This window comes from Corapipo altera, unplaced genomic scaffold (assembly GCF_003945725.1).
Source record: "Corapipo altera isolate COAL_440 unplaced genomic scaffold, ASM394572v1 61, whole genome shotgun sequence".
Classification (NCBI taxonomy): Eukaryota; Metazoa; Chordata; class Aves; order Passeriformes; family Pipridae; genus Corapipo; species Corapipo altera.
This window is the reverse complement of record NW_020884910.1, coordinates 5686015-5699426: the sequence shown is the minus strand read 5'-3', so window position 1 is coordinate 5699426 and position 13412 is coordinate 5686015. Positions and strand designations below refer to the sequence as shown.

Below are 13412 nucleotides of genomic sequence, written 5' to 3'. Positions count from 1 at the left end.
TTATTACTACTTTTTCTAACTTCCTTTGGGTATATTTCTATCCATAGATTTTCTGAGCAATCACTTGAAACAACAGGTTTTCATGTCTCCCCTGCAGCACAGCTACTGTCTCTTGCTCTGAGTGCAGCAGCCCTCATCTGATGCTCTTTGCTGGTGCTGTGTGCTGGACCTGTGACCATTCTCAGAGAATCCCCTTCTGTATGGTTCATGTGGGTTTTTTTGACATACTGGGCCCCAACCTGATCAAGGCTGGAGTAGTTTGAATACAGTGGAAAATTGATCTGTGCATCATGCAAGCAACATTTTCTGTGATCCAGAATTTCATTTGCTTACTTTTTCACAGTAGTGTGCCTTGATTAAGCCCTGCTCAGTTTTTAATCTCTGATAACCCCATTTTTTTCCTGCCCAGGCAGTTATTTTTCATCCTATTTTTGAACAGTAGATTATTTCTGTCCTAATTCTCTACCCTGCTTCTTTCTACTCTGTACTCATCTGTGCCGAATTACATCCTATTTCAAAGCATTTTTCTAGGTTATCAAGATCATTTTGAAATGTTGGTATGTAAGGGTTTGGAAGACAAATGTCCCCCTAGTTCTTAGTGCTGTTGTAAACTCTTGTGCTCTGATCTCCTCAAATCCTCTCCCCCATTTCCCAGCAAAAAACTATGGAGAAATTTCTAGAGTGGGTACCTGTGAGGAAATTATGAGAATGTGTTGAAGGGTCAGAAAGCTTGAATAGTTCTATGGACACAGTGGCTTCTAGCTGAGCTGAGGAATCACCATAAATTCAAAGCCTCTTTTCACTTTGCTGTGGAAAGGTTCACGGATAGGTGTGGATTGAAAGATTTGTTCAAATAAGCAATCCAGGACAAGCTGGATTCTGCATGGGTCTTGGGGTAGGAAAGAGAGTCCCTTTATCCAGGGCAGGTTTTTACAGTCAGGAAAAAATCCAGTCTCTTATAATTCAAATAGTTGCAGAAAGAACTGTTTGGTTCCCTGGCTGTGTACTGAAATGAATTTTTTTTTTAGGAATACTTTTGGAGGGCAGAGAACAGTTACCTCGCTTGTTTACTAGAGGGCAGGAGTTACCTCAACAAAACAGTGAGGGAGGGCCTGGGCAGTATTTCCAACACTTGCATTGAATGTGATCTGCTTTCTCAGAGATTTATAGTTTGTGTTTCACAGAGGGCTTCTTTTGCCAGCGTAGCACAGAGGAGCCACCATTCTTTGCTTCTGGTGTATTTGTTTTGTGTCTTGCTTTCAGTATGTTTAAGTTTTCAGAACAGAGTCTATTAAATTATGCAGGTGGGGGAAGGAGGAGACTCTGCAGGACACTCAAGTGTTTTATAGAAAGTTAGTCTTGCCTCTTTTCTAAGCAGTCTTAAACAGTGCAGAACCAGTCCCAACTGTGTGCTGCATAAAATCTTGCTGGCTTTATACAGTTTCTCCATTCATAAACCCTAGTCAGGATTAAAATGTTCAGTTGCATTCCCATAGGTGGTAAGTCAGTGCAGGAGAGGATTCCAGGTGTCTTTCCACCCAGGTTGTTGACAGAAAACCAAAGCACTGAAGTTACATGTGTGTCTGATGGTTGATGTTTTCTTGTAGGTTGCTCAGATTGTGAAGCACGAGATGGAAAATGCCATCAAACTCTCAGTAAAGCTGAATGTTAAAGTGAGAATTGGACCTAGCTGGGGAGACCTGCAGGACCTGGAGCTCTGACATGCAATGCAGCTTTCTCACGTGTGGTGAGGCAAAAGGTGCCGAGGACTGGGCCGGGCGAGGGCCTGTGATCACCTGCTGGCAGTGTGATCCTCCTGTGTCATGTTTCTACAGGCATCGATGCAAACTGCCTTCTAAAATGTGTGGTGGAAGCTAGTATGAATTCACCAAGCCAAACCCTTCAGAGCTCAAACAGAGCAGTGAAGCACGTTTACAGAACTGTGAAATTACTAATTGCAAAAAGAACAGTATTAAAATGAATTCTGTTATATTATACTTGATATTGTACAAAACCCCAAAGCCTAATGAATTTATTACATATGAAATAAGCTGGATTACTTCATTAAAACAATGCACAAAGATAATTTGGCAGTTCTTGTGTGTTATTGTTTAGGACAAAAAAAGTCAATGTGATTGCACTTGATGTAGAATTTTACAGGCCTCTGCCAGGGTTATCTTGTACTGGATTCTGCTGATGGTACTCAGGTGCTCAAGTGGCTTTACAGCTGGCTGGATTTCTGAGCAGCTGTGCAGCATTCACAGCGAGTAGAACTGGTGTTGGTTGGATTCTGACTTTTAAGAAAGCATTTTGGTGACTGACTGCTGTAATCAATCCTACTGCTACCTTGCAAACTGACCTCAAGAGGGATATTGTTTGGAGTCTCTTAGAGTTATCACCAGGAAAAATGTTTTAAAGAATCAAACTCAATGTATTGGTTAAAGACTTAATGGCAATTCGTATTTTTTGTGAAGAAAAAAACCTGCCCAGATGATGTGGCAGCATTGCTGATGTTTGAGGTATGTGTGTTGGAGAGGAGTCAGGAATTGCTGCACAGTGGTGATAACCTGTGGCTCTTCATTCAGAGACCAGTTTCCTAGGGAAGCCTCACACCCTGTGTGTCAGTAGCCCCACTAAAATCTGCTCAGATTTCCCCCAATGTTTGCCTCAGTCTTTGATTCCGACCCAATGATGGGGCAGGAAGTTTTTCTGGGAATTTAGGCTTGTCAAGCTGAGCTGGTCTTGAGTCTGACTGGGGTCATCTGCTGGGATCAGATGCTTCAAAAGAAGGAGCTTGCAGGGAATTAGTCTGCAACTATTTGGCATTACTCTCCCCACTACTACCTTCTGGTCTGGTTAAATCTCACATCACATATTTTTGTTTCCCTTCCAGACAGCTGTGATGGTTATACAAGGTCAGCTGTTTAGTTAACTTCATACAATGCCTGACCTTGGATTCTGTAATTTTCATCATGTAGCCTTTGTATGCTACCAGAAAGGGAAGACAAGTGCTCCTGTCATCTTCCTTATGCCTCTAATTATTATATCATGTCTTTCTTCTGCAGTTCCTTCCTAATATAATCAATCTCCATCTTCCATTCTTGCCTCCTGTGAGAAATTTTCAAACCCCTAATTATTCTTTCGTTTCTGAACTTATGCTGGATCCTTTTTGAGCACTGTACTTTTGAAGCTGCCTTTACAGCCTGATCTGAGAGGATGCACACTTGGCTTTCAACAGGGTTTGAGCTTGTTAACTTCAAATGCGGCACTTTTGGCATGGCCATTATCCTGACATCAGAAGTACCTGGCACCGAGGTTTGAAGGACGCGGTGAGTTTTCAAAGATGTTAATGGGTCCTATGTACAAAAGGCTGCATTCCAGACTCTGATCCACCACCTCTCTGTTGTGCAGCAAAATGGACACGTGGTATTGAGTCAGAGCCCCAGGTGAGGATGCCTTGACTGCTCTTCTCAGCACCAACTTGGCCCTCTTTCCCATTCTGTATTTCACTTTACATTGAGATTTTTTGTTTTCTTCCTGCCTGCTGTATGCCGTGGTTTTCTACAACATCTGTCACCTGATGGCTGAGCACTTTATCCACAACATTCAATTGCTGTAGTTTTTTTCTTACCTTATTAAAGCTTTTGTTACTAACAGATCTGAGCCTTGGCACCCTGGTGCCTGACCATTTGTGTGCTCTGCCTGTGAAGATGCTGGGTTGGACTCATTATCAATTCACATGGCCTAATGATTTCCTGTCCCTGGGTGTCATGCGGTGACACACCTGTGCTGTATTTCAGGCCTCACTGGGGCTGCTATAATTTGGGTTGCTTGTTCTTTGGCACATTACAATATTTTCCAACCACATATTGTCTTCAGAATTTCCAAAGGATGGATGTGTATTTCCCAACAAGCTCTCTAGACAGGGGTAATGCTAATCAATAAGGGGATTGACACAGATCCAAACTATTTTGCCTGACAAACTCGGTGAGTTCATTTTAATTAAGCAGTAATTTGGAGCAAATGAGAAGATAAAAGGTAGCCACTGCTCTGTGAGCAAGGCGACTGCAGCATTTGAATCATGTTATTAGGATTGGCTTTGAGCTGTTGCCTGATTGCTGCTATTTAAATTCCTTAATTCTGATTAGACTTTAACTCTTAGTGAGACTGAGCAGAAGAAGCAGAAGAGGGCTCAAGTCAGGTAAGCAGAAACACTGCCCAGAACTATGCAGAAAAGGGTACATGCTATTTTCTGGAGATGGTAGAAGGAGCCTGGCTGCTCACATTACTTACCTATTTTTGCCTGTGGGCCCCTCTTCATCCACCTCGGATGGGCTGAGGCCTGTGTTTAGTTGGAAATTGGGCTTTTTGTTAGTTCAGAACCTGATAACCAGAGTGCAGGTTATTCTCTGTCTCCTTGTAATCAGAATGGGATGCATCTGATGGTGTTTGCTCTCTGTTCCTCAGCTGGTTTGTGTGTGTCTCTTCACAGTCCACTTCAGTCTCCTGTTATTTGGTGCAGCCCGAGACAAGGACAGATGAACACTGCAAAAGGGGTAAGAGTTCTGTTTTGCAGCCCTGTCACTTGGTGTACACAGAATTGCTACAGCAGCCTAATCCTGCCTTGTGCCCTTGTGCTGCCCTTGCGTGGCTCCTGCAGGTGGGTGTCTGTCTGCCAAAAAAACCTGTGCTGGGATCCAGTCCTGACCAGTAGCTGTGGTCATCAGTAATGCCTTGTCTTCACATCATGTGAACCTGTGTGACCCAGCTCCTCACAGGGAGAGCCTGTGCCCTTGGGCAGCCCTGTTCTGTTTGGTTCATATTTGCTTTCTTGTCAAATGACTCAAATTTTGATTCAGCTGCCTACTGGTATGGGGCAGAACTTGCCCAGCCTTGGTAGGAGGAACTCATGCCTCTTGGTCCTTTTCCTCACATGCAGACCACAAGCTTGTTTTGCCTTGGTCTTTCTGCTGCAGCTTTCCTTCTCTCCCTGCCCACTAGAAGTGGTGAGAGGCAGGTGACAACTAATGACACTTGTAATCTGGTCTGGTTTGGTCCTTTTGCCTTTCTCCCATGCTACTTGCATTTTATTTAGAAGAGAGTTGTAAAGTTTTTCCTGTAAATACATAGCTGAAAAGAGGGAGCTGGAAGCTCAGTACCTTTTGCTGACATTTTGAGCCTCTCCCGATAGAACAACTCAAACATGCTGTGGGGAAGTGCCCTTCTGAGACCTCAGCTTGTAGATGACTTTTTTTAACCTGAAGGGAAAGTGATGTGAAGGGTGGCATTGGTTGGTTGGGAAGCCCAAGTACAAGGCTAGGAATATCCCTGGGGGCTGGTACTGCAGTTATGAGCTCCACGTGAGCTCCCTGTGATAAACCATGGGATCACTAGCTGGCATATGGGTTTTGTCCTTGCAGGAGCTGCTGGAGGAAGGGAAGTGACCATCCCCCCTGCAGCAACAACCACAAATGCATTTTTTTGTATTCCTGAATGATTGAGTAGTGTAAACTCCATCCAAAGCCTTTACACAAAGCATACACTTTTGAAATACTATAATAAATTTAGGAGTAGAGGTTGAAAAAAAAGAGATCTACACCAACTAGTATCAATTCTTTCCTTTATTTTCTTTCCCTCCTTTTTTTTTTTTTTTTTTTTTTGTTACTGGGGATTCGAAACAGCCTCAGTTAAAGATGCCTTAGTTTTGTGACACTGATTTAGGATACCTGTGGAAACAGGACATGGTTAGCACAGGAGTGTGTGGTTCACCCCAGAGTAGCCTTCATTCTGAGAGACAGGTAATGACTTGTTAACAAACCCCACACATATTAAGTCCACATTTCCTTGACACTGAATCTGAATATTTGTTGCTATTTAAAAAAGTACAATGTTTGATTTGTTGATTTAATCACAAAACAAAACACATGAATGGAAACACTCATTTACGTGACTATTGCTTATACACCTAAGATGAAGAGTTGACTACAAATGGCCACACGCTGTTCCTTAATGAGAGAGAGTGTGTTACTACTAAGACCATACCAAGGCAAGAGAACCATTCAAGACTGAAATATGCTGTGCTTGAATTCACCTTTAGGGTATGGAAAAGGATGTATGGGGGCATGGCCCAAGGTATTTGAGGGGTATAATGAACCAAAAACTGGGGTTTTGCCTGTGTTACAACACACATGGTTTACGAATGAAGGAGGCCTGAGATTGCATGCAGCTCTCAAGTTCCAAGTGGTTTCTTCACTTGTTAAGTCCTCTACTGAAAAAAAAAATGTTTGTATGCCCATCTTTGATACAGTGCACACACTGTGGTGTGAGAGGGATTCTGGAAAAGGAATATATACTGTTTTAGAGGGGTTTTATGTGATAATTGTATACAATATGTGTAGTAGATAGAGTACTTCTGTCAAATATTCATGTACCAAGCTATGTTCTGGTACCATAGGGAATGTCTAACTGATGTATGTAGTTGAACCATAGAACTGTAAAAAAACTTAAAAACTCCCCAGGTAATTATACAAAACAAAATTTCCATTGTTCTGTCTTTTAATTCAAGATTTGAAATTTAAGTTAAAGCTCTAGGAATTTTATTTTAATTAATAAAATAGCTTGTACTTCACTGAAGACTTGCCAACTCTGCAAGCTTCTAAATAATCTAATTTAAAGCATTTTCTCTGTCTATCTACAGCTCTAGACGTAAGATTAAAAACATCTGGTCAAACCCAAAGGTGTGAGTGCTTTTGGAAGGTCTGTGTATCTTGTTTTGGATGTGATTGTTACAGAGCTCCTGGAAAGAAGAATGTGAGGGAACAAGGTATGCAAATGAACAAACAGCATTTTAAATTGGACAAATATTTCCAGCCAATCTAGCCTGTTGTAGCTGAGGATTGTGATGTTGGAGATAAGTCTAAGCTTAGGATTTTGCTTGAGGTGGTGCTGTCTTAGTGGGAAAGGTGAAAGCACAGAAAGATTTCAACATCCAGTGACAGCCAGTGCCCTCGATTTTCTTACAGCCAGTCACAGTCTTACAGTCTTTCTTACAGTCAGATGCTGTGCTCTTTGCTTGGAATGCTGCAGCTTTGTGCCTTTCACTAGCAGACTTTAGTAGTGTTCAGGTCAAGCCTTTCAAAAATCCCACACTCCCCCTCATTTCACAATAAATCAACCAGGCAAGAAGTTTTCCTCCCTCATTGAACTTTTTAAGTGATGGGTTTTTTCCACATACATGGTAAATCTTGATAGAAAGCATTTAACAGTGTGCACTAACAAACTTATACAACATATACATTACATATATATATTATATATATAGAATGTTCTATATACAAACATATACAACTTTTTAGATCTCTACAGACTACAAGAAAATTGATAATTATAGTCACAAGTGGTGAACTTAACAGAAATAGCAATTGGTAACTAACTGTCTGGAAATATGTAAAATATATGAGTGGAAAGCTGTGACCTGATGGGGAGTACTAGAGAAAGGTTGCTTAAAAGTTTAGTAATAAAAATTGTAAGTTTGAGGGCTGCTAAATTCTCGTTTCTCTGTTGCATAAAAATGCAAATGGAAATTTACTGGCAGGTTTTTTTACCCTGGTGTTAAGCTAGAGACTGTTGGCAGCCAAAGTCAATCAGGCATTGTGTAAATGTTGAAGACACTTTTCTCTCTGGATGTGCTGCAGTGATTAGCAGTTAAAAGTTGCTCTTAAATTTTCATACAATTCTCAAACAAGTAAGTGGGCTCTAGCTCCAACCTGACACCATTTCCACTGCAATCAAGGTAATGGGGGGCTCGGCAATATCAGCCTCCTACGTGAGGTACAGCCAAAATCTTAGGCAGACCTGGTGCCCTCCTTGTCATTGCAGTGACCCGATGGCTGCCTGAGCACCACCTGTAGGGCTGCTTGGTGCGCTGCTGACTGTGATACACCAGTTCATCATGGAAAGTAAGTTGGCTGCTGGAGGGTTTGAATGCTGCCCCAAATGATTTTGTTGTCCAGAGACTAGTGGTTTTGGATTATAGACAAGAGCACAGGCCATTGCATATATGTTTAAACAGAAGATCAAATTGCTATAATGTTGTTCTCATTTACTTCTCATTCTAGATACCTGGTTAGAGCAGTGTGTCCTTACAGACACAAGTGGTCAGTTCTGTGACCCAGCCACTGGAAGGAATTCCCTAGCCCGGTTCCTGTTGGCATCAGAGTGATGAGTTTGGCATTTACTTAAATACACACACAGAGACACATCCTCTTGAGTCATGGACAACTTCAATTCCTTAGCTCTCAGCAGAAATCCAGGCATTGCTGAGGCTTTGACCTTTTTCTCAACAAGTTTCTACAGTTCTCACAACATAGGGTGGTTTCTCCTGTGCCAGAGGAACTTGTTGAGTCTCATTCCCGGTTGAGCTAGACCTGTCAGGGCCATCATTTTGATTTTGCCTACAGAGAAATGTAAAAGTCCTGTAAATCATGAAATTTGGTTGTGCTACAATGTGAATGTGAAACTTAATGCCCCAAATCTCTTCCAACCCTTTAACTTGTGCAGTGGGCCTATAGTGAGGCCAGACTTGTGGATGGTACAATTTCTTGGGCTGCATTTTATTGTAGGTAAAGGAAGAATATGGGAAAGACATCTTTGAGAGGAATCATCTGAATGCTATGATGACACAAACACCGGTGAAGTTAAGGTCTAGTTAGGAGAGGATGGTGCCTGTCTGCATCAGTGTCCATCAGGATTCCTTGAAGGGACAGAGGATGTCACTCTTCTTCTATAGAAAAATTTTAACTGCTGTTTTTCCAACTCTTCCTCACTTTCTTTTTCTATTTTGAAACTATGTCCAGGCACATGAAAACAATCCTTTAGTGCTTTGTTTCCAAGCCAATCTTGGAAAAATTTCTAAATTAAGAGTTCCACTGTGGAAGTGAGGCTCTTGTAGGCTAATGTGGAGCATTCTTATGGACTAGGAATCTATTTGCATGAACAGGCAATAGGTTCTACTTACTGTTATCTTCTGCAGCTGCAGGCTGCAGAGTTTTTTGCAGAGTTCACTGTAGAAACCAAGCAAACCACTTTGAAGCAGAAGCAAATTACTTTTAACAGTGTGAGCAGAGAATCAATTGCCACTCACCTATGGTGTCATTTTATGTATGTGTGTTCACAATGGTTTTCCATGCTCCTCCTCTGACCCATCTTTTAGTCTTGTTGCTCTGATCCCTCTCTCTCTCTCTCTCTCACAAGTTTTGAGGGGGTTACTGTGCAGGTCCCTTCACATAATTTCAGCTGAGCACTTGAGCAACATCACTGCTCTGCAAGCTGCTAAGCAGAATTTGACAGGACTGTGGCTTCCCATATTGCCTTTCTTAACTTGAAGAAGTGTTTCCAAAACTGGTTTTCTATTCCTGCTACTGAGAAATAAGGCAACCAAGTGATACAGACTCCATGGGGATGAAAAGTGCCGTGGCCCCCTTCAAGGACAACTGAGATGAATCTGGAGCACATTTTAAAAAGTACAGATAAGGATGACGTGTCATGAGCTCTGAATTGCAAATAAACCATCTATGCTCATGTTTTAATGATGTTTCAGATAGTGCCTGTTCAGCTACCTGTAAAATCTGTAAATTTTGGGCATAGGATTTCAAATCTCTTTTCTTAGGAGTTAAAGAGCACTGATTTCAAGCAAGGTTTTTCAAGGGAAATAAATAGCAGGTAAGAAAATGCAGCTCAACTCATTTTTATGTGGAAAATGGTAGCAAACATGCTTGAAATGTACTGGCTTTTAATAATGTCACTTTTAAAAAATAAAGATTTTTGCTATTTAATTTTTTTTTTCTCAGAATAGAAATGAATCCCATTTTCTTCGGTCACAACATGCTTTCTTTTTCTCTTTTTTTTTTTTTTTTTTAAGATGGCAATTAGTCATGCAAAGTTTTATAAGTGCATTAACATTCGAGTTTGTACAGAATATTTTTAACCAGACACACCCCCCACAGTTCATACCTACAGCTTCTGAAAAACTACATGCCACAGTGATGGTTGAGTTCCTTTTGGAAAAAAAATGGGCCACTGCATGAGCCAGCTGTTGGAATAAGACCCTCATGATTCCAGCTTCCATCTCACGGTCTGTAAAATTTCTCCTTGACGTCCACTGTGATGAATCCAGTAATAGTAACAGGAAAACATCTTCTAGGAGAAAAAAACTGTCTCTGGCCAGTGACTGGTAGATTTGGGAATTAATGTTGCTTCCCTGAACAGTGTTCTTAATAAAGCCAAAAGCAGCTTCTTTGAAAGTCTAAAACTGGTACCACTTTTTGTCCTTGTATTTCAGCATCACCTACAGAAATGGGAAAAAAAACCAAAAAATGGCAATAAAACACTGCCCTACATATGAGGTACCACACATGACCTAGGCCCATTAGCTGTCACAAACTTCATAATTAAAAAAGGAAGAGCAATGCAGTACTTCACTAACAGGGTCATCAGGTCTTGAATCCACTGAGATCTCATATTTAATTTCATAGTTATTACATTAAAATAAAAAGTGTGTTACCTGCTATTGATATTTGTTAGATTTTCCCCAAGGAGCTTTAACTACTTTTCTTCTTCAAAAACTGAAGGTATGGTGATAACCAAGAACTTGCTTTTTATTCATATAGAGAGAAGCTTATCTATGGAGCATAGTAGATATGCTCTGAATATACAAACTTTTTGCATTTTGGGGCACATTATTCCTGCCTCACACATACAAAAGCCAATAAAAATGTAAAGGTCTTGTACAGAGATGTGATGCACATTAAATGAAAAACATACAGTTTGGGAAGTATTCTTTAATGTTGTTTTGTGTTCAAGAAAAATCACTTTAGTTGATTCCCAGTCTTAACAGCGTGGGATGGAAGAGGTTTTCCATTTAGAGCTCTAAGCACAGAAGCTGTCTATTCCAGGCAAGCCCTATTCTATATAACTGTACCACAGTGTTGTACTAGTAATGTTCTCCTCCTCTTCCCAGTAAGATAAGATTCCTATATACACATCCACCTACCTGTTTTCTGCCCTACTGCATAGATGTGCTGCATTAAGTGGCTTAAAAAAACAAATCATAATGAATTAGTGAGAAAGGCAAGATGAGAAGTGCCACGTTCTAAATTCAGAGGCTAACAATGGATGCTCATTTACAGAAACATGAAAGGAAGGGGCGTGCAGTGGAAGTTTATATTTGGCATTCTAATTGTTTGGGAGCAGGAAAAATGGTGTGTCAATTAACAGGAGTACAACCTCTAACAACATGACTGGGTGAAGGGAGAGAACTGCACTTTACCTTCCCAAAGGGAAGCAAAGGCTCAGTTGCAGGGTTGGTAGTTCTTAGTTCTGGGTATATGGTGCCAGGGCCCTACCTCGTGTGCATGTTTGGAAAACGCCTCCGCGCTGGCCATCATGCTCGCAGTCCTTTCATCCAGCTCTCCCAGTTTCTGTCCTCTCTCATCAAGGGCAATGCGTGCACGAGTCAAGTCCCCAATGACTCCTCCTGCGGCTCCTCTCACGCCTTCAATCCCACCTGATCCAGGGATGTGCTGGGCGAGACTGCGAGAGGCTTTTCCTGCCGTAGCCTCGCCAACTGCAAAGGAGAAAGGGACAAACAGACAGGAATAAGTTCCTGGCTGTGGCTCTGTCAGTGCTTCTCAATCTCCCGCTGCAGCCTTACAGCAGTGATGCCATTTGATGGGCAGATGGCACATGTGGAAGACATTGCTCTGCCACCGGCACATCTACAGTGCAGTCGTGAGCCCCTCTCTCCATTGCTCAAAAGAAACTTCCAAGGTGAAGGAATTATGGGAAGGCAACCAAGGACCCTCCCCTCCCTTCATTATGTCAACTTTCTGTAGATGATCTAAATCTCATGTACGACTCCATTCCTAGATGACAAGGGCAGGGTGGTCCTGTGAATGACTTTCTGCCAAAAAAAACCCCAAAGCCAATAAATTACTCACAAAGCTCCTCTCTGTCAAAAGCTTGTCCACTTCCTCCAAAAAGTCCTTTGAGAAAACCTCTGTTTTGGGCTTCTGGTGTTTCCACAGGAGTAAACAAATCTCCAAGCATGTCCTAGCAAAGCCAGCAAAATGTCCATGTGAAAAATTAATGAGGTCAAACCAGTCCTAGGTGCTTTCTTTATTTGCATTAACAAGCCACATGCACTGGATCTAATTAACTAGTTTTTAAAAAGAGTCTGTTGTGTGAATACTATGGTGTACTTAACATTCATGTTTCCTGACAGGCAAATGCTTGGGCTAACTAGATTCACTCATGCTTTCAAAGGCACTTGGCTTGTCGCTGCCCATGCCCATGTTCATTACCAGAGACAAAAAATTTTAAGTAAGCAGGATGAAAATACCAGTGATAAGATCACATTTTGCTTAGAAACTGCAGAGGTGACACTATACTTGAATGAACAATTTGTTGTTTATTATTTGGTTTGCTTTAGTAATTACCCAGGCAAGCTGGGCAGTCACTCTGCTTTTTATAACATACCTGAATTCAGTGCTTGATAGCAGTTCAGAGAGTTTGGTGGTTTGTTGTTTGTTTGATTACCGTAGGGTTTGTTTGTTGTTTTGTTTTAAACAAAACCCCTTACCTTCCATACAACCTTCCCACTGCTCTGTTATTGTGCCATCAGTAATGCTAAATAAGCACATCTGCTGAAGGCACTGTCATGGTGCCACATCTTGGAGCAGTTGACCCAAACAAATCTCAGGCTCAGATTTATTTGCAGCAGTACTAGGAAAAGCCAGCTCTCTGAAATAAAACTGATGAAGAAAGTGTGCAGTCCCAGTAGTGTTTGACACCAGTGAGGCTGTGTGCACTGGGAACAGTTGCTGCCCTGTTGCTCAGCTCTGTGTTTGCTCATCCAAGCCCCAACAGGCAGATACAGCTGTTGTGTTGCACAAAGCACTTGCTCCTGGGAGGCTGAGTGCTAGGGCAGCGCTGTGACTCACACTTACTGCTCCTCTGCACGGTCACCTGCTCTGGGGAGAGAAATTACTGCAGCCCTTGGAGCTTAAGTGGAGGTTCTCATGCAGCCTAGCTTTGTTTTCCTAGGTAGCATGTGATACTGGGTCATCTGCTTTTTGTACACATATAAGGACTGTGCAAACCTTTTTTTGCATAAAACTAAAGATAAAAGCAGCCCTAGTCCAGCAGTAAATAGAAGCAAGAACCTAATTTCCCTTGGTTTGGTTGTTGTATGATGCTATTAAGGCTAAAAAAAAAATTAAATCTGACTGGTAACAGCCTCTCACTGTAGGCCCGTAGTCTAAGATACATCAGTCAAACCTTTTGATTATTTTAAAATTGGTTCCCTACAAAACAATCCCTTCTCTGATGTGCAAAAGCTTGTGTGCAATGCTCAC

The 13412-nt window shown here is 41.7% G+C and overlaps 2 protein-coding genes across 11 annotated transcripts in view; one reads left to right on the top strand and one right to left on the bottom strand.

The window, feature by feature from the left end:
* Window positions 1–2086, top strand: part of POLQ (DNA polymerase theta) — a 53161-nt gene extending 51075 nt beyond the window's left edge. For both annotated transcript variants that reach the window (XM_027653471.1, XM_027653472.1), the window contains exon 30: window positions 1608–2086. In XM_027653471.1, the coding sequence (XP_027509272.1) occupies window positions 1608–1721 (114 nt within the window). In that variant the 3' untranslated portion in view covers window positions 1722–2086. The remainder of the gene's footprint in view (window positions 1–1607) is intronic.
* Window positions 2087–5658: 3572 nt separating this feature from the next.
* Window positions 5659–13412, bottom strand: part of STXBP5L (syntaxin binding protein 5 like) — a 193951-nt gene continuing 186197 nt past the window's right edge. For all 9 annotated transcript variants that reach the window (XM_027653282.1, XM_027653283.1, XM_027653286.1 and 6 more), the window contains 3 exons: window positions 11997–12108; window positions 11403–11623; window positions 5659–10345 (listed from right to left, as the gene is read on the bottom strand). In XM_027653282.1, coding sequence (XP_027509083.1) covers window positions 10304–10345; window positions 11403–11623; window positions 11997–12108 — 375 coding nt within the window. In that variant the 3' untranslated portion in view covers window positions 5659–10303. The remainder of the gene's footprint in view (window positions 10346–11402; window positions 11624–11996; window positions 12109–13412) is intronic.